This window comes from Xenopus tropicalis, chromosome 3 (genome assembly GCF_000004195.4).
Source record: "Xenopus tropicalis strain Nigerian chromosome 3, UCB_Xtro_10.0, whole genome shotgun sequence".
NCBI classification, from domain to species: domain Eukaryota; kingdom Metazoa; phylum Chordata; class Amphibia; order Anura; family Pipidae; genus Xenopus; species Xenopus tropicalis.
The window spans coordinates 147082578-147108070 of NC_030679.2; the positions used below are offsets into that span (position 1 = coordinate 147082578).

At 52.4% G+C, this 25493-nt stretch overlaps 1 protein-coding gene across 3 annotated transcripts in view; it reads right to left on the reverse strand.

Moving 5' to 3' along the window:
• Positions 1-25493, reverse strand: part of dnah2 (dynein, axonemal, heavy chain 2) — a 118591-nt gene continuing 93098 nt past the window's right edge. For all 3 annotated transcript variants that reach the window (XM_031899560.1, XM_031899559.1, XM_031899561.1), the window contains 24 exons: positions 24723-24839; positions 21098-21262; positions 20410-20532; positions 20148-20296; positions 19850-19916; positions 18301-18451; positions 17806-17954; positions 17504-17637; positions 17171-17315; positions 16799-16998; positions 16452-16578; positions 15068-15254; positions 14760-14908; positions 11179-11362; positions 10903-11093; positions 10609-10800; positions 10333-10517; positions 9548-9779; positions 9287-9438; positions 8150-8264; positions 6819-6995; positions 6649-6723; positions 6418-6568; positions 1-365 (listed from right to left, as the gene is read on the reverse strand). In XM_031899560.1, the coding sequence (XP_031755420.1) occupies positions 211-365; positions 6418-6568; positions 6649-6723; positions 6819-6995; positions 8150-8264; positions 9287-9438; positions 9548-9779; positions 10333-10517; positions 10609-10800; positions 10903-11093; positions 11179-11362; positions 14760-14908; positions 15068-15254; positions 16452-16578; positions 16799-16998; positions 17171-17315; positions 17504-17637; positions 17806-17954; positions 18301-18451; positions 19850-19916; positions 20148-20296; positions 20410-20532; positions 21098-21262; positions 24723-24839 (3672 nt within the window). In that variant the 3' untranslated portion in view covers positions 1-210. The remainder of the gene's footprint in view (positions 366-6417; positions 6569-6648; positions 6724-6818; positions 6996-8149; positions 8265-9286; positions 9439-9547; positions 9780-10332; positions 10518-10608; positions 10801-10902; positions 11094-11178; positions 11363-14759; positions 14909-15067; positions 15255-16451; positions 16579-16798; positions 16999-17170; positions 17316-17503; positions 17638-17805; positions 17955-18300; positions 18452-19849; positions 19917-20147; positions 20297-20409; positions 20533-21097; positions 21263-24722; positions 24840-25493) is intronic.

The window sequence follows — 25493 nt, forward strand, 5'->3', positions numbered from 1 at the left end:
TGCAAGAATAGATTATTATTTTTATTAAATAGATATTGCTCTTTGCGTACAACTAAATACAGTTTTCCCAAGGCACAGACCAAGGAGAGGGGCTGCAGGGTGGTGGAGCAGAATATGGGGGGGTACATTGGCCAATAGTACAAAGGAGAGGGCAATGTGTATGAAGTCCCAGCAGCCCTGGGATGGTGCCGGGTCGGGGTAACACAAGGCCTAGCTGTCCAGGCTCATCAGTAGAGCTGTGCCCCTCTTGATCCAGTGTTCCGCCGGCGCCGCCCCACAGCGCAGATCCACCCCAATGACAAACGAGGCCCGGCCAGAGGAACCCGCCCGGACTGGGTAATAGTAACATGGGCAGGAGTAGAGACCTGTGGGAGAGAGAGGGCAGAGAGTGAGGGTAATAGTAACATGGGCAGGAGTAGGGACCTGTGGGAGAGAGAGGGCAGAGAGTGAGGGTAATAGTAACATGGGCAGGAGTAGGGACCTGTGGGAGAGAGAGAGCAGAGAGTGAGGGTAATAGTAACATGGGCAGGAGTAGGGACCTGTGGGAGAGAGAGGGCAGAGAGTGAGGGTAATAGTAACATGGGCAGGAGTAGAGACCTGTGGGAGAGAGAGGGCAGAGAGTGAGGGTAATAGTAACATGGGCAGGAGTAGAGACCTGTGGGAGAGAGAGGGCAGAGAGTGAGGGTAATAGTAACAGGGGCAGGAGTAGGGACCTGTGGGAGAGAGAGGGCAGAGAGTGAGGGTAATAGTAACATGGGCAGGAGTAGAGACCTGTGGGAGAGAGAGGGCAGAGAGTGAGGGTAATAGTAACATGGGCAGGAGTAGGGACCTGTGGGAGAGAGAGGGCAGAGAGTGAGGGTAATAGTAACATGGGCAGGAGTAGGGACCTGTGGGAGAGAGAGGGCAGAGAGTGAGGGTAATAGTAACATGGGCAGGAGTAGAGACCTGTGGGAGAGAGAGGGCAGAGAGTGAGGGTAATAGTAACATGGGCAGGAGTAGGGACCTGTGGGAGAGAGAGGCAGAGAGTGAGGGTAATAGTAACATGGGCAGGAGTAGGGACCTGTGGGAGAGAGAGGGCAGAGAGTGAGGGTAATAGTAACATGGGCAGGAGTAGGGACCTGTGGGAGAGAGAGGGCAGAGAGTGAGGGTAATAGTAACATGGGCAGGAGTAGAGACCTGTGGGAGAGAGAGGGCAGAGAGTGAGGGTAATAGTAACATGGGCAGGAGTAGAGACCTGTGGGAGAGAGAGGGCAGAGAGTGAGGGTAATAGTAACATGGGCAGGAGTAGGGACCTGTGGGAGAGAGAGGGCAGAGAGTGAGGGTAATAGTAACATGGGCAGGAGTAGGGACCTGTGGGAGAGAGAGGGCAGAGAGTGAGGGTAATAGTAACATGGGCAGGAGTAGGGACCTGTGGGAGAGAGAGGGCAGAGAGTGAGGGTAATAGTAACATGGGCAGGAGTAGGGACCTGTGGGAGAAAGAGGGCAGAGAGTGAGGGTAATAGTAACATGGGCAGGAGTAGGGACCTGTGGGAGAGAGAGGGCAGAGAGTGAGGGTAATAGTAACATGGGCAGGAGTAGGGACCTGTGGGAGAGAGAGGGCAGAGAGTGAGGGTAATAGTAACATGGGCAGGAGTAGAGACCTGTGGGAGAGAGAGGGCAGAGAGTGAGGGTAATAGTAACATGGGCAGGAGTAGGGACCTGTGGGAGAGAGAGGGCAGAGAGTGAGGGTAATAGTAACATGGGCAGGAGTAGGGACCTGTGGGAGAGAGAGGGCAGAGAGTGAGGGTAATAGTAACATGGGCAGGAATAGAGACCTGTGGGAGAGAGAGGGCAGAGAGTGAGGGTAATAGTAACATGGGCAGGAGTAGGGACCTGTGGGAGAGAGAGGGCAGAGAGTGAGGGTAATAGTAACATGGGCAGGAGTAGAGACCTGTGGGAGAGAGAGGGCAGAGAGTGAGGGTAATAGTAACATGGGCAGGAGTAGGGACCTGTGGGAGAGAGAGGGCAGAGAGTGAGGGTAATAGTAACATGGGCAGGAGTAGAGACCTGTGGGAGAGAGAGGGCAGAGAGTGAGGGTAATAGTAACATGGACAGGAGTAGGGACCTGTGGGAGAGAGAGGGCAGAGAGTGAGGGTAATAGTAACATGGGCAGGAGTAGGGACCTGTGGGAGAGAGAGGGCAGAGAGTGAGGGTAATAGTAACATGGGCAGGAGTAGAGACCTGTGGGAGAGAGAGGGCAGAGAGTGAGGGTAATAGTAACATGGGCAGGAGTAGGGACCTGTGGGAGAGAGAGGGCAGAGAGTGAGGGTAATAGTAACATGGGCAGGAGTAGGGACCTGTGGGAGAGAGAGGGCAGAGAGTGAGGGTAATAGTAACATGGGCAGGAGTAGGGACCTGTGGGAGAGAGAGGGCAGAGAGTGAGGGTAATAGTAACATGGGCAGGAGTAGGGACCTGTGGGAGAGAGAGGGCAGAGAGTGAGGGTAATAGTAACATGGGCAGGAGTAGGGACCTGTGGGAGAGAGAGGGCAGAGAGTGAGGGTAATAGTAACATGGGCAGGAGTAGGGACCTGTGGGAGAGAGAGGGCAGAGAGTGAGGGTAATAGTAACATGGGCAGGAGTAGGGACCTGTGGGAGAGAGAGGGCAGAGAGTGAGGGTAATAGTAACATGGGCAGGAGTAGGGACCTGTGGGAGAGAGAGGGCAGAGAGTGAGGGTAATAGTAACATGGGCAGGAGTAGGGACCTGTGGGAGAGAGAGGGCAGAGAGTGAGGGTAATAGTAACATGGGCAGGAGTAGGGACCTGTGGGAGAGAGAGGGCAGAGAGTGAGGGTAATAGTAACATGGGCAGGAGTAGGGACCTGTGGGAGAGAGAGGGCAGAGAGTGAGGGTAATAGTAACATGGGCAGGAGTAGAGACCTGTGGGAGAGAGAGGGCAGAGAGTGAGGGTAATAGTAACATGGGCAGGAGTAGGGACCTGTGGGAGAGAGAGGGCAGAGAGTGAGGGTAATAGTAACATGGGCAGGAGTAGAGACCTGTGGGAGAGAGAGGGCAGAGAGTGAGGGTAATAGTAACATGGGCAGGAGTAGAGACCTGTGGGAGAGAGAGGGCAGAGAGTGAGGGTAATAGTAACATGGGCAGGAGTAGAGACCTGTGGGAGAGAGAGGGCAGAGAGTGAGGGTAATAGTAACATGGGCAGGAGTAGGGACCTGTGGGAGAGAGAGGGCAGAGAGTGAGGGTAATAGTAACATGGGCAGGAGTAGGGACCTGTGGGAGAGAGAGGGCAGAGAGTGAGGGTAATAGTAACATGGGCAGGAGTAGGGACCTGTGGGAGAGAGAGGGCAGAGAGTGAGGGTAATAGTAACATGGGCAGGAGTAGGGACCTGTGGGAGAGAGAGGGCAGAGAGTGAGGGTAATAGTAACATGGGCAGGAGTAGAGACCTGTGGGAGAGAGAGGGCAGAGAGTGAGGGTAATAGTAACATGGGCAGGAGTAGAGACCTGTGGGAGAGAGAGGGCAGAGAGTGAGGGTAATAGTAACATGGGCAGGAGTAGGGACCTGTGGGAGAGAGAGGGCAGAGAGTGAGGGTAATAGTAACATGGGCAGGAGTAGGGACCTGTGGGAGAGAGAGGGCAGAGAGTGAGGGTAATAGTAACATGGGCAGGAGTAGGGACCTGTGGGAGAGAGAGGGCAGAGAGTGAGGGTAATAGTAACATGGGCAGGAGTAGGGACCTGTGGGAGAGAGAGGGCAGAGAGTGAGGGTAATAGTAACATGGGCAGGAGTAGGGACCTGTGGGAGAGAGAGGGCAGAGAGTGAGGGTAATAGTAACATGGGCAGGAGTAGGGACCTGTGGGAGAGAGAGGGCAGAGAGTGAGGGTAATAGTAACATGGGCAGGAGTAGGGACCTGTGGGAGAGAGAGGGCAGAGAGTGAGGGTAATAGTAACATGGGCAGGAGTAGAGACCTGTGGGAGAGAGAGGGCAGAGAGTGAGGGTAATAGTAACATGGGCAGGAGTAGGGACCTGTGGGAGAGAGAGGGCAGAGAGTGAGGGTAATAGTAACATGGGCAGGAGTAGAGACCTGTGGGAGAGAGAGGGCAGAGAGTGAGGGTAATAGTAACATGGGCAGGAGTAGGGACCTGTGGGAGAGAGAGGGCAGAGAGTGAGGGTAATAGTAACATGGGCAGGAGTAGAGACCTGTGGGAGAGAGAGGGCAGAGAGTGAGGGTAATAGTAACATGGGCAGGAGTAGGGACCTGTGGGAGAGAGAGGGCAGAGAGTGAGGGTAATAGTAACATGGGCAGGAGTAGGGACCTGTGGGAGAGAGAGGGCAGAGAGTGAGGGTAATAGTAACATGGGCAGGAGTAGGGACCTGTGGGAGAGAGAGGGCAGAGAGTGAGGGTAATAGTAACATGGGCAGGAGTAGGGACCTGTGGGAGAGAGAGGGCAGAGAGTGAGGGTAATAGTAACATGGGCAGGAGTAGGGACCTGTGGGAGAGAGAGGGCAGAGAGTGAGGGTAATAGTAACATGGGCAGGAGTAGGGACCTGTGGGAGAGAGAGGGCAGAGAGTGAGGGTAATAGTAACATGGGCAGGAGTAGGGACCTGTGGGAGAGAGAGGGCAGAGAGTGAGGGTAATAGTAACATGGGCAGGAGTAGGGACCTGTGGGAGAGAGAGGGCAGAGAGTGAGGGTAATAGTAACAGGGGCAGGAGTAGGGACCTGTGGGAGAGAGAGGGCAGAGAGTGAGGGTAATAGTAACAGGGGCAGGAGTAGGGACCTGTGGGAGAGAGAGGGCAGAGAGTGAGGGTAATAGTAACATGGGCAGGAGTAGGGACCTGTGGGAGAGAGAGGGCAGAGAGTGAGGGTAATAGTAACAGGGGCAGGAGTAGGGACCTGTGGGAGAGAGAGGGCAGAGAGTGAGGGTAATAGTAACAGGGGCAGGAGTAGGGACCTGTGGGAGAGAGAGGGCAGAGAGTGAGGGTAATAGTAACAGGGGCAGGAGTAGGGACCTGTGGGAGAGAGAGGGCAGAGAGTGAGGGTAATAGTAACATGGGCAGGAGTAGGGACCTGTGGGAGAGAGAGGGCAGAGAGTGAGGGTAATAGTAACATGGGCAGGAGTAGGGACCTGTGGGAGAGAGAGGGCAGAGAGTGAGGGTAATAGTAACATGGGCAGGAGTAGAGACCTGTGGGAGAGAGAGGGCAGAGAGTGAGGGTAATAGTAACATGGGCAGGAGTAGGGACCTGTGGGAGAGAGAGGGCAGAGAGTGAGGGTAATAGTAACATGGGCAGGAGTAGGGACCTGTGGGAGAGAGAGGGCAGAGAGTGAGGGTAATAGTAACATGGGCAGGAGTAGGGACCTGTGGGAGAGAGAGGGCAGAGAGTGAGGGTAATAGTAACATGGGCAGGAGTAGGGACCTGTGGAGAGAGAGGGCAGAGAGTGAGGGTAATAGTAACATGGGCAGGAGTAGGGACCTGTGGGAGAGAGAGGGCAGAGAGTGAGGGTAATAGTAACATGGGCAGGAGTAGGGACCTGTGGGAGAGAGAGGGCAGAGAGTGAGGGTAATAGTAACATGGGCAGGAGTAGGGACCTGTGGGAGAGAGAGGGCAGAGAGTGAGGGTAATAGTAACATGGGCAGGAGTAGGGACCTGTGGGAGAGAGAGGGCAGAGAGTGAGGGTAATAGTAACATGGGCAGGAGTAGGGACCTGTGGGAGAGAGAGGGCAGAGAGTGAGGGTAATAGTAACATGGGCAGGAGTAGGGACCTGTGGGAGAGAGAGGGCAGAGAGTGAGGGTAATAGTAACATGGGCAGGAGTAGAGACCTGTGGGAGAGAGAGGGCAGAGAGTGAGGGTAATAGTAACATGGGCAGGAGTAGGGACCTGTGGGAGAGAGAGGGCAGAGAGTGAGGGTAATAGTAACATGGGCAGGAGTAGGGACCTGTGGGAGAGAGAGGGCAGAGAGTGAGGGTAATAGTAACATGGGCAGGAGTAGGGACCTGTGGGAGAGAGAGGGCAGAGAGTGAGGGTAATAGTAACAGGGGCAGGAGTAGGGACCTGTGGGAGAGAGAGGGCAGAGAGTGAGGGTAATAGTAACATGGGCAGGAGTAGGGACCTGTGGGAGAGAGAGGGCAGAGAGTGAGGGTAATAGTAACATGGGCAGGAGTAGGGACCTGTGGGAGAGAGAGGGCAGAGAGTGAGGGTAATAGTAACATGGGCAGGAGTAGGGACCTGTGGGAGAGAGAGGGCAGAGAGTGAGGGTAATAGTAACATGGGCAGGAGTAGGGACCTGTGGGAGAGAGAGGGCAGAGAGTGAGGGTAATAGTAACAGGGGCAGGAGTAGGGACCTGTGGGAGAGAGAGGGCAGAGAGTGCCAGTATATACCCCCCCAGTTAGTATATACCCCCCATTTATGCCCATTCTGTACCTTTGCTGCTCTTCTTGCGGCTCTCCGTGGGCCTGAAGTGCACTGTGGGTAGGGGACACACCAGCTGCATGGGCTCGGCCTCGATCAGACAGGAATTCTTCTTATCCCAACCGGCCCCCTCGAGGTACAGGCCCCGAATCCACACTCCATCCTGAGGCAGCAATCATTAGTCACTAATGGCCCCCTGGTTCGGCTATTACCCATAACCCCCTCTGCCTGGGCGGAGCTTACCTTAGGGGGATACACCAGGTTATTGTCATCCACAGTGGACACGATGAATTCCCACGAGAGGGAGTCGACCGAGACCTGAGGGATAAAGGAGATGTCAGGGTTGCCCCCTGTTGGTGCCACGATGGCTACTCTGGCTATGGGGGGGGGGCTAATGGCCGCTACACCCTTACGTTGTTCTGCCGGGCCGCGCTCTGCAGCACCGCCGTTAGGAAGCCCGTGGGGAAGGTGAAGGCCGAGAGCCAGAACAGGACCGGCGGATGAGCCGTCTTTGCCCACCGAGAAAACAGCTCCACGCGAAGCACCAGGTCACGGGTCCAGGCGGCTAAAGGCTTCAGGGAGGGGTATGCCTGGCGGGAAAGGGGGGCACAGTCAGCTTTCTGCCCATACAGATACCCTTCTGCCCATACAGATACCCTTCTGCCCATAGATACCCTTCTGCCCATACAGATACCCTTCTGCCCATACAGATACCCTTCTGCCCATACAGATACCCTTCTGCCCATAGATACCCTTCTGCCCATACAGATACCCTTCTGCCCATACAGATACCCTTCTGCCCATACAGATACCCTTCTGCCCATACAGATACCCTTCAGCCCATACAGATACCCTTCTGCCCATACAGATACCCTTCTGCCCATACAGATACCCTTCAGCCCATACAGATACCCTTCAGCCCATACAGATACCCTTCTGCCCATACAGATACCCTTCAGCCCATACAGATACCCTTCTGCCCATACAGATACCCTTCAGCCCATACAGATACCCTTCTGCCCATACAGATACCCTTCTGCCCATACAGATACCCTTCTGCCCATACAGATACCCTTCAGCCCATACAGATACCCTTCTGCCCATACAGATACCCTTCTGCCCATACAGATACCCTTCAGCCCATACAGATACCCTTCAGCCCATACAGATACCCTTCTGCCCATACAGATACCCTTCTGCCCATACAGATACCCTTCTGCCCATACAGATACCCTTCTGCCCCTAGATACCATTCTGCCCATACAGATACCCTTCAGCCCATACAGATACCCTTCTGCCCCTAGATACCATTCTGCCCATACAGATACCCTTCTGCCCATAGATACCCTTCTGCCCATACAGATACCCTTCTGCCCATACAGATACCCTTCTGCCCATACAGATACCCTTCTGCCCCTAGATACCATTCTGCCCATACAGATACCCTTCTGCCCATAGATACCCTTCTGCCCATACAGATACCCTTCTGCCCATAGATACCCTTCTGCCCATAGATACCCTTCTGCCCATACAGATACCCTTCTGCCCATACAGATACCCTTCTGCCCATACAGATACCCTTCTGCCCATACAGATACCATTCTGCCCATACAGATACCCTTCTGCCCATAGATACCCTTCTGCCCATACAGATACCCTTCTACCCATACAGATACCCTTCTACCCATACAGATACCCTTCTGCCCATACAGATACCCTTCTCCCTGGCACCTTCATCACCCACCTTCTCCCACAGCGGCGGCACGCGGGCATCATAGATACAGGTGAATATTTCCTCCAGCTCTGCCGACATCACCACCAGGCCCTGTATGCCCCGCTCCAGGTCATTCAGAGACGTCCTGCAGGGGAGAGCAGCTTGTCCGTCACAAGAATATCCTTATCATTTACAGTAGGGGGTACATTATCCCTTATAATACATGAGTGATACTCAGAGTTCCCTGTATAACTCAGCCTGCAGCCTTGTGCCTTTATATGGGGGGCACAGAACCCCTCAGTGACTGCTAATATCCTTATCATTTACAGTAGGGGGTACAGTATCCCTTATAATACATGAGTGATACTCAGAGTTCCCTGTATAACTCAGCCTGCAGCCTTGTGCCTTTATATGGGGGGCACAGAACCCCTCAGTGACTGCTAATATCCTTATCATTTACAGTAGGGGGTACATTATCCCTTATAATACATGAGTGATACTCAGAGTTTCCTGTATAATTCAGCCTGCAGCCTTGTGCCTTTATATGGGCACAGAACCCCTCAGTGACTGCTAATATCCTTATCATTTACAGTAGGGGGTACATTATCCCTTATAATACATGAGTGATACTCAGAGTTCCCTGTATAACTCAGCCTGCAGCCTTGTGCCTTTATATGGGCACAGAACCCCTCAGTGACTGCTAATATCCTTATCATTTACAGTAGGGGGCACATTATCCCTTATAATACATGAGTGATACTCAGAGTTCCCTGTATAACTCAGCCTGCAGCCTTGTGCCTTTATATGGGGGGCACAGAACCCCTCAGTGACTGCTAATATCCTTATCATTTACAGTAGGGGGTACATTATCCCTTATAATACATGAGTGATACTCAGAGTTCCCTGTATAACTCAGCCTGCAGCCTTGTGCCTTTATATGGGGGGCACAGAACCCCTCAGTGACTGCTAATATCCTTATCATTTACAGTAGGGGGTACATTATCCCTTATAATACATGAGTGATACTCAGAGTTCCCTGTATAACTCAGCCTGCAGCCTTGTGCCTTTATATGGGGGGCACAGAACCCCTCAGTGACTGCTAATATCCTTATCATTTACAGTAGGGGGTGCATTATCCCTTATAATGTGTGCTGGGGGGGTGCAGACCTGATTGTGTCGAGTAGCGCATTGTATCGCTGTATTTCTTGCAGTAGGACCACATTCAGGGGGTTGGGGTCGCCACTCAGCACTTTGCAAGTTCCCTCATAATCGATTTCCGGTGGAATCTTCTCCCGAACGTCAGACAATAAGTCGAGTACCTGCCGGGGAGCACAGGGTGAGCCAGCGGGAAGGCTTCCTGCTACGGGAGGGAGGGGATTGGAAGGCATAGGGAGCTGAGAGGACCAATAAGGAAGCAGCATGGGATACCTTCTCTTCCCGGGTCTGCCCCCCTCCCTGGGCGCTTGGGGTTATCTGGGGTTGCAGGGAGAGCAGAGTGTCGAACAAGGTGCGAGCCTCGGTGATCTGACTGGCTATGTCCGCATTGGGGTGCTGCCCAAACGCCTCGGGGTGATCAGCAGCGGGGAGCAGGGAAATGAACTCCTTATACGATGCCAAAGGTCCATCGCGAGGAATATAATAGGTGTCCAAGGAGGAGAGCCTGCACAGGTGAGAGAAACATTAGTGCCCACTCTTACCCCTCAGCATACACGGAGCAGGCATTGGCAGTGCCAGTCTCCCCCCAAACTTTCCTACTGCTTTGGTACAGGGTGGCAACCACAGTCCGTCTTGAGGTGTAGGGATCTTCTCCCAATATGGCCACCTAAGGTGGGCGATATCGGGTTAATTCAATTTAAAATGGTGGATAGGTGCCGAGAACTATATTAACGAGCCAATGTGGTCCTTAATCTGATGGAAAATCAAACCTGCCCGATCAAGATCTGCCCAATTTTAGGCCAGATATTGGCCAGGGAGACCCATCGTGGGGGGGATGATTAGTCTGAAGGACCCAAATCGGCAACTGAAATAGGCCTGTGTATGGCCACCTTTACTCATCACCCGGCCCGACCATTATGTGGCCAAGCACCAATCAGTTGGGGAATCCAAAGTTTTGGCCACAACTTGGTCAAGACTGAAGAGTGAGTGGCCTACGTGGACCCATTAATGGGCGGCTCCGTACATGGGCAGCAATATGTGCCAGGCCGCCCCATCACCTGTAGAACTGGTTGGTCAGTGCTGGCTCGGAGAAGTAGTCGTTGATGTAGGTGCTCAGCAGCCGCCGGTCCCAGTCGTCGGTCACGTGACCCCCGTAGTTGACCCCTGCAATGAGGTATTTAAGAGCCTCCCACGGTGTCTCCTCGTACTCGTCCAGGTACAGGCTCAGCAGGTTCTCGGACACCTGGAGAAAGCACAGAGAGACATTGCCGGTAGTTGGTGGAACATCCTTCCATTAGTGGAGAACCCATGGCGACAATGTAAAGTTGACTGACCTCAAAGTCTGAGTCGTTGAAGCCGTAGACGATGTTCCAGCCGAGCTGAAGGAACTTCCTTCTCTCCAGTAGAACGCTGTGGAAGAAGCAGAGGGAGAAGAGCAGGCGGCGGTAGCTGGAGGATTTGGCGCAGTGGCTGAACTGTTGCTCAGTGATCAGCTGGTAGAGTCTGGTCATGTTGGCCCGCAGTCCCTAGGGAAGAAAGAGAGGTGCCACCATATGTGTAACACTGAGCTCTCCATGCCATTCTCTCACCCCCCAGCGTGCCCAAGCTGCTTCCCATGGGACTCTCACCTTGGGTGGCTCCGTGGTCATCTTGATGCTGGCCTGCAGGATGGAGATGGGGAAGTCTGGGTGGGGACTGGAGCTGAGCCACAGCCTGAAGTTTGGGTGAGGGTCCTCAATCTGCAGCTGCTCTACCAGCTTGTCCAGCTGGGGCATCCATGATAGGGACAGGTGGCAATTGGCCAGGAAGACCCAGTGTCCTGGAACAGAGATAGTGATTACATTCACAATAGGACTTGGAATCAACCCAACGGCCTCGCTGGGAGTGGCACGATGCCCCCTTACCATCCTTCACTCCTTCTTTGATCATGCGTGTGGCGATGGGGGCCTGGCCTTGCCCAAGGGATAGAGCGTGGAAATTCTGCGCCATCCCACACTGTTCCGCCAGCTGTAATAGGGCCCCCGTCGGGTCCACTCCTGGCGACAGCACAAACACCAGAGGGGAGCGGGGCAGGGAGTCCTCTACCACCTACGGCCAAGGCAGAACAGACTGGGTTATGTGGGAAGGGAAGCTGGGGGGCACACACAGACAGTTATGGGGAAAGGGAAGCTGGGGGGCACACACAGACAGTTATGGGGAAAGGGAAGCTGGGGGCACACACAGACAGTTATGGGGAAAGGGAAGCTGGGGGCACACACAGACAGTTATGGGGAAAGGGAAGCTGGGGGGCACACACAGACAGTTATGGGGAAAGGGAAGCTGGGGGGCACACACAGACAGTTATGGGGAAAGGGAAGCTGGGGGGCACACACAGACAGTTATGGGGAAAGGGAAGCTGGGGGGCACACACAGACAGTTATGGGGAAAGGGAAGCTGGGGGCACACACAGACAGTTATGGGGAAAGGGAAGCTGGGGGGCACACACAGACAGTTATGGGGAAAGGGAAGCTGGGGGGCACACACAGACAGTTATGGGGAAAGGGAAGCTGGGGGGCACACACAGACAGTTATGGGGAAAGGGAAGCTGGGGGGCACACACAGACAGTTATGGGGAAAGGGAAGCTGGGGGCACACACAGACAGTTATGGGGAAAGGGAAGCTGGGGGGCACACACAGACAGTTATGGGGAAAGGGAAGCTGGGGGGCACACACAGACAGTTATGGGGAAAGGGAAGCTGGGGGGCACACACAGACAGTTATGGGGAAAGGGAAGCTGGGGGGCACACACAGACAGTTATGGGGAAAGGGAAGCTGGGGGGGCACACACAGACAGTTATGGGGAAAGGGAAGCTGGGGGGCACACACAGACAGTTATGGGGGAAGGGAAGCTGGGGGGCACACACAGACAGTTATGGGGAAAGGGAAGCTGGGGGGCACACACAGACAGTTATGGGGAAAGGGAAGCTGGGGGGCACACACAGACAGTTATGGGGAAAGGGAAGCTGGGGGGGCACACACAGACAGTTATGGGGAAAGGGAAGCTGGGGGGGCACACACAGACAGTTATGGGGAAAGGGAAGCTGGGGGGCACACACAGACAGTTATGGGGAAGGGAAGCTGGGGGGCACACACAGACAGTTATGGGGAAAGGGAAGCTGGGGGGCACACACAGACAGTTATGGGGGAAGGGAAGCTGGGGGGCACACACAGACAGTTATGGGGGAAGGGAAGCTGGGGGGCACACACAGACAGTTATGGGGAAAGGGAAGCTGGGGGGCACACACAGACAGTTATGGGGGAAGGGAAGCTGGGGGGCACACACAGACAGTTATGGGGGAAGGGAAGCTGGGGGGCACACACAGACAGTTATGGGGGAAGGGAAGCTGGGGGGGGCACACACAGACAGTTATGGGGAAAGGGAAGCTGGGGGGCACACACAGACAGTTATGGGGAAAGGGAAGCTGGGGGGCACACACAGACAGTTATGGGGAAAGGGAAGCTGGGGGGCACACACAGAAAGTTATGGGGAAAGGGAAGCTGGGGGGCACACACAGACAGTTATGGGGAAAGGGAAGCTGGGGGGCACACACAGACAGTTATGGGGAAAGGGAAGCTGGGGGGCACACACAGACAGTTATGGGGAAAGGGAAGCTGGGGGGCACACACAGACAGTTATGGGGAAAGGGAAGCTGGGGGGCACACACAGACAGTTATGGGGAAAGGGAAGCTGGGGGGCACACACAGACAGTTATGGGGAAAGGGAAGCTGGGGGACACACACAGACAGTTATGGGGAAAGGGAAGCTGGGGGGCCCACACAGACAGTTATGGGGAAAGGGAAGCTGGGGGGCACACACAGACAGTTATGGGGAAAGGGAAGCTGGGGGGAACACACAGACAGTTATGGGGAAAGGGAAGCTGGGGGGCACACACAGACAGTTATGGGGAAAGGGAAGCTGGGGGGCACACACAGACAGTTATGGGGGAAGGGAAGCTGGGGGGCACACACAGACAGTTATGGGGAAAGGGAAGCTGGGGGCACACACAGACAGTTATGGGGAAAGGGAAGCTGGGGGGCACACACAGACAGTTATGGGGAAAGGGAAGCTGGGGGGCACACACAGACAGTTATGGGGAAAGGGAAGCTGGGGGGCACACACAGACAGTTATGGGGAAAGGGAAGCTGGGGGGGCACACACAGACAGTTATGGGGAAAGGGAAGCTGGGGGGCACACACAGACAGTTATGGGGGAAGGGAAGCTGGGGGGGCACACACAGACAGTTATGGGGAAAGGGAAGCTGGGGGGCACACACAGACAGTTATGGGGAAAGGGAAGCTGGGGGGCACACACAGACAGTTATGGGGAAAGGGAAGCTGGGGGGCACACACAGACAGTTATGGGGAAAGGGAAGCTGGGGGGCACACACAGACAGTTATGGGGGAAGGGAAGCTGGGGGGCACACACAGACAGTTATGGGGAAAGGGAAGCTGGGGGGGGCACACACAGACAGTTATGGGGAAAGGGAAGCTGGGGGCACACACAGACAGTTATGGGGAAAGGGAAGCTGGGGGGCACACACAGACAGTTATGGGGAAAGGGAAGCTGGGGGGCACACACAGACAGTTATGGGGAAAGGGAAGCTGGGGGGCACACACAGACAGTTATGAGGGAAGGGAAGCTGGGGGGCACACACAGACAGTTATGGGGGAAGGGAAGCTGGGGGGCACACACAGACAGTTATGGGGAAAGGGAAGCTGGGGGGCACACACAGACAGTTATGGGGAAAGGGAAGCTGGGGGCACACACAGACAGTTATGGGGAAAGGGAAGCTGGGGGGCACACACAGACAGTTATGGGGGAAGGGAAGCTGGGGGGGCACACACAGACAGTTATGGGGGAAGGGAAGCTGGGGGGCACACACAGACAGTTATGGGGAAAGGGAAGCTGGGGGGCACACACAGACAGTTATGGGGAAAGGGAAGCTGGGGGGCACACACAGACAGTTATGGGGGAAGGGAAGCTGGGGGGCACACACAGACAGTTATGGGGGAAGGGAAGCTGGGGGGCACACACAGACAGTTATGGGGAAAGGGAAGCTGGGGGGCACACACAGACAGTTATGGGGAAAGGGAAGCTGGGGGGCACACACAGACAGTTATGGGGAAAGGGAAGCTGGGGGGCACACACAGACAGTTATGGGGAAAGGGAAGCTGGGGGGCACACACAGACAGTTATGGGGAAAGGGAAGCTGGGGGGCACACACAGACAGTTATGGGGAAAGGGAAGCTGGGGGGCACACACAGACAGTTATGGGGAAAGGGAAGCTGGGGGGCACACACAGACAGTTATGGGGAAAGGGAAGCTGGGGGGCACACACAGACAGTTATGAGGGAAGGGAAGCTGGGGGGCACACACAGACAGTTATAGGGAAAGGGAAGCTGGGGGGCACACACAGATCATATATGTGACCCCTTTTGCACTCACCGCCCTCATATCCAGCACTGGGGGCTCTGTAAACTTGGACCCAAGGTTGTTGATGATGAAGGAGGTGACGCAGAAGGCCACGCGGTCCTGGCGCAGAGAGCGTACGATCAGCATCCTCTGTATCTCGCTGCACGAATTCTCCCACTCACCTGCCGGAGGCAAACACATGTACTGAGTGGGGGGGGGGGGGGGAAGTTATGGCATCTAGAGGAGGAGCTTGTGTGAGCCAACATTTGCTTTCAGCCAATCCTGCACATTGGTGCGTCAGGGCACATACTGACTCCCAGTAGGAGCGGCCATGTTGTTACCTGGCAGGCAGGCACTCTCCGGCTCTGGGCTGGTATACCACTGGTGCCAGTCTCGCGGGTACTGCTCAAATGAATTCATGATGCCATGGAAGTTGGCCAGCTTGTCCAGCTCCGTGATATTATCCCAGTTGGTATCGGAGAGCCATGCGGAGCAGGGGTTGTCCATCTGTTCTTCCCGGTCCAGAACCTGCAGCGGCGCAAACAGACACGGACTGAAGGGGATATAATATTAATGTTATATATAGCGTATGTACAGTATATATATATCCCTTTTCTCTGTACTAATAAAACAGTACCTGTACTTGATCCCAACTAAGATATAATTACCCCTTATTGGGGCAGAACAGCCCTATTGGGTTTATTTAATGGTTAAATGATTCCCTTTTCTCTGTACTAATAAAACAGTACCTGTACTTGATCCCAACTAAGATATAATTACCCCTTATTGGGGCAGAACAGCCCTATTGGGTTTATTTAATGGTTAAATGATTCCCTTTTCTCTGTAATAATAAAACAGTACCTGTACTTGATCCCAACTAAGATATAATTACCCCTTATTGGGGCAGAACAGCCCTATTGGGTTTATTTCATGGTTAAATGATTCCCTTTTCTCTGTAATAATAAAACAGTACCTGTACTTGATCCCAACTAAGATATAATTACCCCTTATTGGGGCAGAACAGCCCTATTGGGTTTATTTCATGGTTAAATGATTCCCTTTTCTCTGTAATAATAAAACAGTACCTGTACTTGATCCCAACTAAGATATAATTACCCCTTATTGGGGGCAGAACAGCCCTATTGGGTTTATTTAATGGTTAAATGATTCCCTTTTCTCTGTAATAATAAAACAGTACCTGTACTTGATCCCAACTAAGATATAATTACCCCTTATTGGGGGCAGAACAGTCCTATTGGGTTTATTTCATGGTTAAATGATTCCCTTTTCTCTGTAATAATAAAACAGTACCTGTACTTGATCCCAACTAAGATATAATTACCCCTTATTGGGGCAGAACAGCCCTATTGGGTTTATTTAATGGTTAAATGATTCCCTTTTCTCTGTAATAATAAAACAGTACCTGTACTTGATCCCAACTAAGATATAATTACCCCTTATTGGGGCAGAACAGCCCTATTGGGTTTATTTAATGGTTAAATGATTTTTAGCAGACTTTTAAGTTATGGAGATCCAAATTACGGAAAGATCCCTTATCCCGAAAACCTCAGGTCCCAAGCATTCTGGATAACAGGTCCCATACCTGTATAATAAAGTACCCCCTGTTGTAAAATATAAGGATATTAGAAGTAGGGATGCACCAAACCCAGGATTCGGTTTGGAGTTTGGCCAAGATTCAGCCATTTTCGGAAGGATAGTACTCACCACCCCCCCGCGCAAGAAGAAGTTGTACTCGTCCATGTTGAGCTTCCCTGCCACCTCCAGGATCTTGGCGCACATCTGGAAGCTGAAGAGCAGCTTGTGGCGCTCAAAGAGTGCGCGGCACGTGTACCTGCGATGGGAAGGAATATGGCGGCATTCGGGAAAGCCCATTTGTTGGATGTCTTGGCCCCCCCACTCATAATAATGGCAATGTGCCAGGGAGCTTTAAGCTTTCCTGTTGGATTCTGGGTAAAAAAACATGGCTGACTGTGGGCAAGTAGTTACCATGTGTATTGCCCAGTCAGCCATGTTTTTTTTACCCAGAATCCAACACTTGTCATGACCCCCACCTGTAAACGGCATAGGTGTGCCAGTCATTGAGGTTGGCGATTCTCTCCTCCACGTTGGCGCTGCGTTTGCTCTTGTCAATGCTCAAATGAAAGAGATCCGTGTAGGAATCCAAGGAGAACTGGTACATGGGATCTATCCGCCCCAGGTCATTGAGGACGAAGAAGAGGAGGGAGGCGCGTTGGGCGCAGGGGCGGTACGCCTGGGGGAGAGCGAATATGTGAGATGAGGGATATAGCGGCTCCATTTAGTCTGAGAGAGACACCAAAGGAACTGAGAGGGGCAACCCTTGCCCTGGCATTTAGATGTGACCCCTTCACTCGTTGCTGTCTCTTTCTAGCACAACTGTCTCTGACTCCCACGGGCTGTCTTACCTCTCTTGCCGTGTCGATCTTCTCCTCCGTCTCCTCGCTGCTCTCCAGCTGCTCGCTCACTTCCGTGGCCGTGACTTTCGACGTCTGCAAAGTGTTCAGCAGCTGCACGTCGTCCAAGAGAGAGCCGGTGGCTTCGTTCAGGAGCCTGTGGGACGGCAAAGGGCAGAACCCGAGGGGGCAGTTGGCAGTAGCAGTGGAAGTAGTAACCTGGCCCTATGCCACAGTCACAGCAAATGATAAAGGGGGGGAGGAGGTGTTGTTTATACAGAGCTCTTTTTTTCTAGTCAAAAAATATCTTTATATCTTCATATAACCACTCCCAGGGGCACTCACCTCAGTATCTCATCCTCCAGCTCCTGGAGTTTGCGTTTTCCTGCTGCGATGTTTAGTACGAGAGACTGTTTCTGCTCCTCCAGCTCCGGCCTCTCCTTCCGAACCACACTGCCCAGTAACTGAGCCTCCAGCCCCTGCGGGGAATAAAGTACTGCTGCCTCAGTCTAAAGGTATCTCTGTATATACAGGGGACAGAGAGCAATGCCCACCCTCTATATGGATTTTGCCACATCAGCATTATGATTGGCTGTTGGTCAGTCCCATGTGGAGTAACAGAGCCAATGATATGTGGATGTTGTTACCTGCTCTTTCACAGCGAAGTTCACAATGGTTGCCTGGGAGCTGATCTCGGGAGTATAGTGCGGGTTGGACAGTTTAGTTGTGATGTAGAATCGGAACTCAGGGTTATACACAATATCTTTATCCCCGAGTCGGATCTGCAGCTGCCCCCCTGTGTGACACACATACACGGCTGGTTATTATACACAATACACACAGGCCATATTCTCACACTGTCACACTCATCCCCGAAACAATTTCTGAAATTCAAAAAGGGTCTTAATCTGGCAATTACAGGCTGGTAAGTCTGACGGTTAGTCACTGCAGTATGTATTGCCTGGACATGGCAGGTAGGAACCATTATGGCTTTATAAGGACAGACAATACCAGACATGGCACTATTACCCCCCCCCCATCCTGCCGTTTAACTGCCTACGGTGCCATATAATAACAGGCCTTCATAACTGCCCATAAACAGAATGGCCCCTCCCTGCACAGTATGGCCTCCTAAAACTCACCCACTTTGGTGACGGATTTATTTAGAATGGGAGCCAATGAGGGGTCCAGCTCTTCCTGGACGTTCTGTAGGAGCACGGGGAAGCCAAACTGCACGGCTTGCTCCAGAGTCCTCATGAAATCTGTCATTTGGAGGTCAATTACCTTCAGACCCTGTTTGAAACAGATAATTGAGAGGTCAGTGGGAAAATCAACATGGCTGAGAGAGAAGGAGGGGCTATGGGATTGAGAGAGAAGGAGGGGCTATGTGATTAAGGGAGAAGGAGGGGCTATGTAAGTGAGGGAGAAGGAGGGGTTATGTGAGTGAGGGAGAAGGAGGGGTTATGTGAGTGAGGGAGAAAGAGGGGTTATGTGAGTGAGGGAGAAAGAGGGGTTATGTGAGTGAGGGAGAAAGAGGGGTTATGTGAGTGAGAGAGAAGGAGGGGTTATGTGAGTGAGGGAGAAAGAGGGGTTATGTGAGTGAGGGAGAAAGAGGGGTTATGTGAGTGAGAGAGAAGGAGGAGCTATGTGAGTGAGGGAGAAGGAGGGGCTATGTGAGTGAGGGAGAAGGAGGGGCTATGTGAGTGAGAGAAAAGTAGGGGTTATGTGAGTGAGAGAGAAGGAGGGGCTATGTAAGTAAGGGAGAAGGAGGGGTTATGTAAGTGAGGGAGAAGGAGGGGTTATGTGAGTGAGGGAGAAGGAGGGGTTATGTGAGTGAGGGAGAAAGAGGGGTTATGTGAGTGAGGGAGAAAGAGGGGTTATGTGAGTGAGAGAGAAGGAGGAGCTATGTGAGTGAGGGAGGAGGGGCTATGTGAGTGAGGGAGAAGGAGGGGCTATGTGAGTGAGAGAAAAGTAGGGGTTATGTGAGTGAGAGAGAAGGAGGGGCTATGTAAGTAAGGGAGAAGGAGGGGTTATGTGAATGAGGGAGAAGGAGGAGCTATGTCAGTGAGGGAGAAGGAGGGCCTATGTAAGAGAGAAGGAGGGGCTATGTGATTGAGAGAGAAGGAGGGGCAATATGACTAAGGGCGAAGGAGGGTAATAGGTAATTGGGAGATTAGTGGGAAAATCAACATGACTGAGAGAGAAGGAGGGGCTATGTAAGTGAGAGAGAAGGCAGGGCTATGTGATTGAGAGAGAAGGAGGAGCTATGTGATTGAGAGAGGAGGAGCTATGTGAGTGAGGGAGAAGGAGGAGCTATGTATGTGAGGGAGAAGGAGGGGCTATGTGAGTGAGGGAGAAGGAGGAGCTATGTATGTGAGGGAGAAGGAGGGGCTATGTGATTGAGAGAGAAGGAGGGGCTATGTGATTGAGAGAGGAGGGGGCTATGTAAGTGAGGGAGAAGAAGGAGCTATGTGAGTGAGGGAGAAGGAGGGGAAATATGACTGAGGCAATGGAGGGTCTGTGTGACTAAGGCAGAGGGAAGGGCTATGTTTCTGAGAAAGGGGGAGGGACTATATTACTAAGACAGAGGGAAGGGTTGATGAAGAAGAGGGAGGGGCTATGTCTCTAAGTCTGATGATCTACTAAGGCAGCAGGAAGTTGCTGAGTATGTGCTTATGGCTGAGGCCTTGCCTTTGCAGACTCCATGCTTTTGATCCATTTGGTGGCTTGTCCTTGTGGGTCTACCATGAGAGGCCACCTACAGCACAGATACAACTCGTTGTTAGTGGATACACGGCAGGTAATCATAGTAGCACAGACCCAAGCAATAACTCGCATTGTTACCCCACTGTGTGCAGCACCATCACCCCTACACCCCCCCCTCCCCCCCCCAGGGTAAAGGCTGTTTATTCCCTTGCACACTCCTAGCAGAAGAAATGGTGGCTGAAGGGGAGGATAATGGAATACCACAGAGGATGCTGGGAGTTACCTGTTCCCTCGAGTAACAATGACCCCATTGTCGCTGGAGAAGCTGTCGGAGGGCAGGCCTTGCAGGTTCCACTCACGTACCATGGTCGGGCTGGACAGGAAGTTGGTCAGGGAGAAGACGGCAGAACAGGGAACCAGCATCTCTCGGACCTGCAGGGGCACAGGAGGGAAACTGTTAGGGCTTTGGGCAAGGGACCAGCAATATTTTGGGAAGGGAACTGACTGAGACCTGTGAAAGAACTGGCTGCTGGGTAATGTCTTACCTCTTTGATCCAGATGGACAGGATGCCTTCCCGGTAACTGGACAGGAATGGTCCCATGTAAGAGAGATAGGCAGAGGCCAGAAGGCAGTCTCCCACCAGGAACCCCAGATCCTCATCCAGGCCCTTAAATTCATAAGCACGGTGGTATGAGACATGGAGCGGCACCAATATACAATATGGCCGTGGCATAGGAGATACACGAGACATCTAATGACAGGCATGATGTGGGCACAGAGTAGGGTGTGAGGCTAATGACAGGCATGCTGTGGGCACAGAGTAGAGTAGGAGGCTAATGACAGGCATGCTGTGGGCACAGAGTAGAGTAGGATGCTAATGACAGGCATGCTGTGGGCACAGAGTAGAGTAGGAGGCTAATGACAAGCATGCTGTGGGCACAGAGTAGAGTAGGAGGCTAATGACAGGCATGCTGTGGGCACAGAGTAGAGTAGGAGGCTAATGACAGGCATGCTGTGGGCACAGAGTAGAGTAGGAGGCTAATGACAGGCATGCTGTGGGCACAGAGTAGAGTAGGAGGCTAATGACAGGCATGATGTGGGCACAGAGTAGAGTAGGAGGCTAATGACAGGCATGCTGTGGGCACAGAGTAGGAGGCTAATGACAGGCATGATGTGGGCACAGAGTAGAGTAGGAGGCTAATGACAGGACACAGTATTATTAGATTTCTGACCTTTACAGTCTCCTCCCATCGGGATTTCTCCCCTGCCAACCCAGTCACTAAGGTTCCTGCCCTTTGGAGTTTCAGTTCCATGAGTTCGGCCTCGGCACGCAGCGCCTCCTTCTGTGCCAACTTCTCATCGTATTGAGTCTTTAGCTGCTCCAGGCGCTCAGCAACCTGTGGCACAATCACCATGGGTATCAGGCACTTGGCATAATTCTAATACTGCTAAACCTCGTGGGCAGGTACAGTTGGATTTATAAATGAGGGGGAAGTCCATGCTCCTCGTGGGCAGGTACAGTTCTATTTATAACTAAGGGGAAATCCCCGCTCCTCGTGGGCAGGTACAGTTGTATTTATAACTGAGGGGAAGCGCTGGTTCCTCGTGGGCAGATACAGTAGTATTTATAACTGAGGGGAAGCGCCGGCTCCTCGTGGGCAGGTACAATTGTATTTATAACTGACGGGAAGTCCCCGCTCCTCGTGGGCAGGTACAGTTGTATTTATAACTGACGGAAAGTCCCGGCTCCTTGTGGGCAGGTACAGTTGGATCTATAACTGACGGGAAGTCCCCGCTCCTCGTGGGCAGGTACAGTTGTATTTATAACTGACGGAAAGTCCCGGCTCCTTGTGGGCAGGTACAGTTGTATTTATAACTGACGGGAAGTCCCGGCTCCTTGTGGGCAGGTACAGTTGGATTTATAACTGAGGGGAAGTCCCGGCTCCTTGTGGGCAGGTACAGTTGGATTTATAACTGAGGGGAAGTCCCGGCTCCTTGTGGGCAGGTACAGTTGGATTTATAACTGAGGGGAAGTCCCGGCTCCTTGTGGGCAGGTACAGTTGGATTTATAACTGAGGGGAAGTCCCGGCTCCTTGTGGGCAGGTACAGTTGTATTTATAACTGAGGGGAAGTCCCGGCTCCTTGTGGGCAGGTACAGTTGGATTTATAACTGAGGAGAAGTCCCGGCTCCTCGTGGGCAGGTACAGTTGTATTTATAACTGACGGGAAGTCCCCGCTCCTCGTGGGCAGGTACAGTTGTATTTATAACTGAGGGAAAGTCCCGGCTCCTCGTGGGCAGGTACAGTTGTATTTATAACTGACGGGAAGTCCCCGCTCCTCGTGGGCAGGTACAGTTGTATTTATAACTGAGGGGAAGTCCCGGCTCCTTGTGGGCAGGTACGGTTGGATTTATAACTGAGGGGAAGTCCCGGCTCCTTGTGGGCAGGTTACATAGTTACATAGTTACATAGGGTTGAAAAAAGACCATTGTCCATCAAGTTCAACCCATCCGAGTAAACCCAGCACACAACCTATACTAACCAATCTATACACTCACATACATAAACTATATATACAACCAGTAATACTAACTGTAGATATCAGTATCACAATAGCCTTGGATATTCTGCTTGTTCAAAAACTCATCCAGGCCCCTCTTATAGGCATTAACAGAGTCTGCCATTACCCCATCACTAGGAAGGGCATTCCATAACCTCACTGCCCTCACCGTGAGGAACCCCCTACGCTGCTTCAAATGGAAGCTCTGTTCCTCTAATCTAAAGGGGTGACCTCTGGTGCGTTGATTGTTTTTATGGGAAAAAAGAACATCCCCCAACTGCCTATAATCCCCTCTAATGTACTTGTACAGAGTAATCATGTCCCCTCGCAAGCGCCTCTTTTCCAGAGAAAACAACCCCAACCTCGACAGTCTAACCTCATAGTTTAACCCTTCCATCCCCTTTACCAGTTTAGTTGCAGTCTCTGCACTCTCTCCAGCTCATTAATATCCTTCTTAAGGACTGGAGCCCAAAACTGCCCCCCATACTCAGGGTGAGGCCTTACCAGGGACCTATAAAGGGGCAAAATGATGTTCTCATCCCTTGAGTCAATGCCCTTTTTTATACAAGACAGTACTTTATTTGCTTTAGTAGCCACAGAATGACACTGCCTGGAATTAGACAACTTGTTATCTACAAAAACCCCTAGATCCTTCTCCATTAAGGATCCCCCCAACACACTACCATTCAGTAGATAGTTTGCGTTTATATTATTCCTACCAAAATGCATAACTTTGCACTTATCAACATTGAACCTCATTTTCCAGTTTGCTGCCCAGTTTTCCAATTTTGTCAAATCGCTCTGCAAAGCGGCACATCCTGCATGGAACTTATAGTTTTGCACAATTTAGTGTCATCAGCAAAAATAGAAACAGTACTGTCTATGCCCACCTCCAGGTCATTAATAAACAAGTTAAAAAGCAAAGGCCCAAGGACTGACCCCTGCGGTACTCCACTAACCACACTGGTCCAATTAGAAAATGTTCCATTTACCACCACTCTGTGTAATCTATCCTTCAGCCAGTTCTCTATCCAATTACAAATATTATGTTCTAGGCCAATATTCCTCAATTTGATCATTAACCTTCTGTGAGGTACTGTATCAAACGCTTTAGCAAAATCTAAGTAGATGACATCAACTGCCATTCCAGCATCAAGGTTCCTACTCACCTCCTCATAAAAGGCAACTAAATTAGTCTGGCAAGATCTGTTACGCATAAAACCATGCTGGCACAAACTAATAGTATTGTGAACTGCAATGTATTCAACTATCCTATCCCTTATTACCCCTTCCAGAAGCTTTCCTACTACTGATGCCAGACTAACAGGCCTATAGTTTTCAGGCTGAGAACGAGATCCCTTTTTAAATAATGGCACCACATTAGCAATCCGCCAGTCTCTTGGCACCATGCCAGACCTCAACGAATCCTGAAAAATTATGTGAAGAGGCTTGGCAATCACAGCGCTCAGCTCATTTAATACCCTAGGATGAATCCCATCCGGCCCTGGACCTTTGTTTACCTTTACATGTTCAAGTCTCTTTTGAATTTCCTCCTGAGTGACCCATGCGTCAGTAGCTAAATTACTAGAACTGGGCATATTACAAGGGAAGCCTTCATTATCTGGCTCCTCAGATGTATAGACAGATGAAACCTGCCCACGAGGAGCAGTTGTATTTATAACTGACGGGAAGTCCCGGCTCCTTGTGGGCAGGTACAGTTGGATTTATAACTGAGGGGAAGTCCCGGCTCCTTGTGGGCAGGTAAAATTGGATTTATAACTGAGGGGAAGTCCCCGCTCCTCGTGGGCAGGTACAGTTGTATTTATAACTGAGGGAAAGTCCCGGCTCCTCGTGGGCAGGTACAGTTGTATTTATAACTGAGGGGAAGCGCCGGCTCCTCGTGGGCAGGTACAGTTGTATTTATAACTGAGGGGAAGCGCCGGCTCCTCGTGGGCAGGTACAGTTGGATTTATAACTGAGGGGAAGTCCCGGCTCCTCGTGGGCAGGTACAATTGGATTTATAACTGAGGGGAAGCGCCGGCTCCTCGTGGGCAGGTACAATTGGATTTATAACTGAGGGGAAGCGTCGGCTCCTCGTGGGCAGGTACAGTTGTATTTATAACTGAGGGGAAGCGCCGGCTCCTCGTGGGCAGGTACAATTGGATTTATAACTGAGGGGAAGCGTCGGCTCCTCGTGGGCAGGTACAGTTGTATTTATAATGAAGAGGAAGCGCCAGCTCCTCATGGGCAGGTACAATTGGATTTATAACGGAGAGGAAGTTCTGCAGAGTAAAATACCTCTCGCAGTTTGTTCTGTGCTTCTGCCAGCGACGCCTGTTTCTCTGCCAGTTGGTTCATTGCGGCGTTCATTCGGGCGCGCTTGGGTTCCACCACTCGGAACAGCCGGCCGTACACCTGGAACATAGGCAGCTGGTGAGTGGGGGTCTATAGGCATAATGCAGCGCCTAATCCTTACTAACTGCCCTCATAAACCAACATTAGGGCACCAAGGCTCCATGGACCGAATTGGCACTGTATATTGTCCGTCCATGGCCCGCACCCACCTACACAGCCATGTGATTCTCACCTCCATGGCCCGCACCCACCTACACAGTCATGTGATTCTCACCTCCATGGCCTGCACCCACCTACACAGCCATGTGATTCTCACCTCCATGGCCCGCACCCACCTACACAGTCATGTGATTCTCACCTCCATGGCCTGCACCCACCTACACAGTCATGTGATTCCCACCTCCATGGCCCGCACCCACCTACACAGTCATGTGATTCTCACCTCCATGGCCTGCACCCACCTACACAGCCATGTGATTCTCACCTCCATGGCCCGCACCCACCTACACAGTCATGTGATTCTCACCTCCATGGCCTGCACCCACCTACACAGTCATGTGATTCCCACCTCCATGGCCCGCACCCACCTACACAGTCATGTGATTCCCACCTCCATGGCCCGCACCCACCTACACAGTCATGTGATTCTCACCTCCATGGCCTGCACCCACCTACACAGTCATGTGATTCCCACCTCCATGGCCCGCACCCACC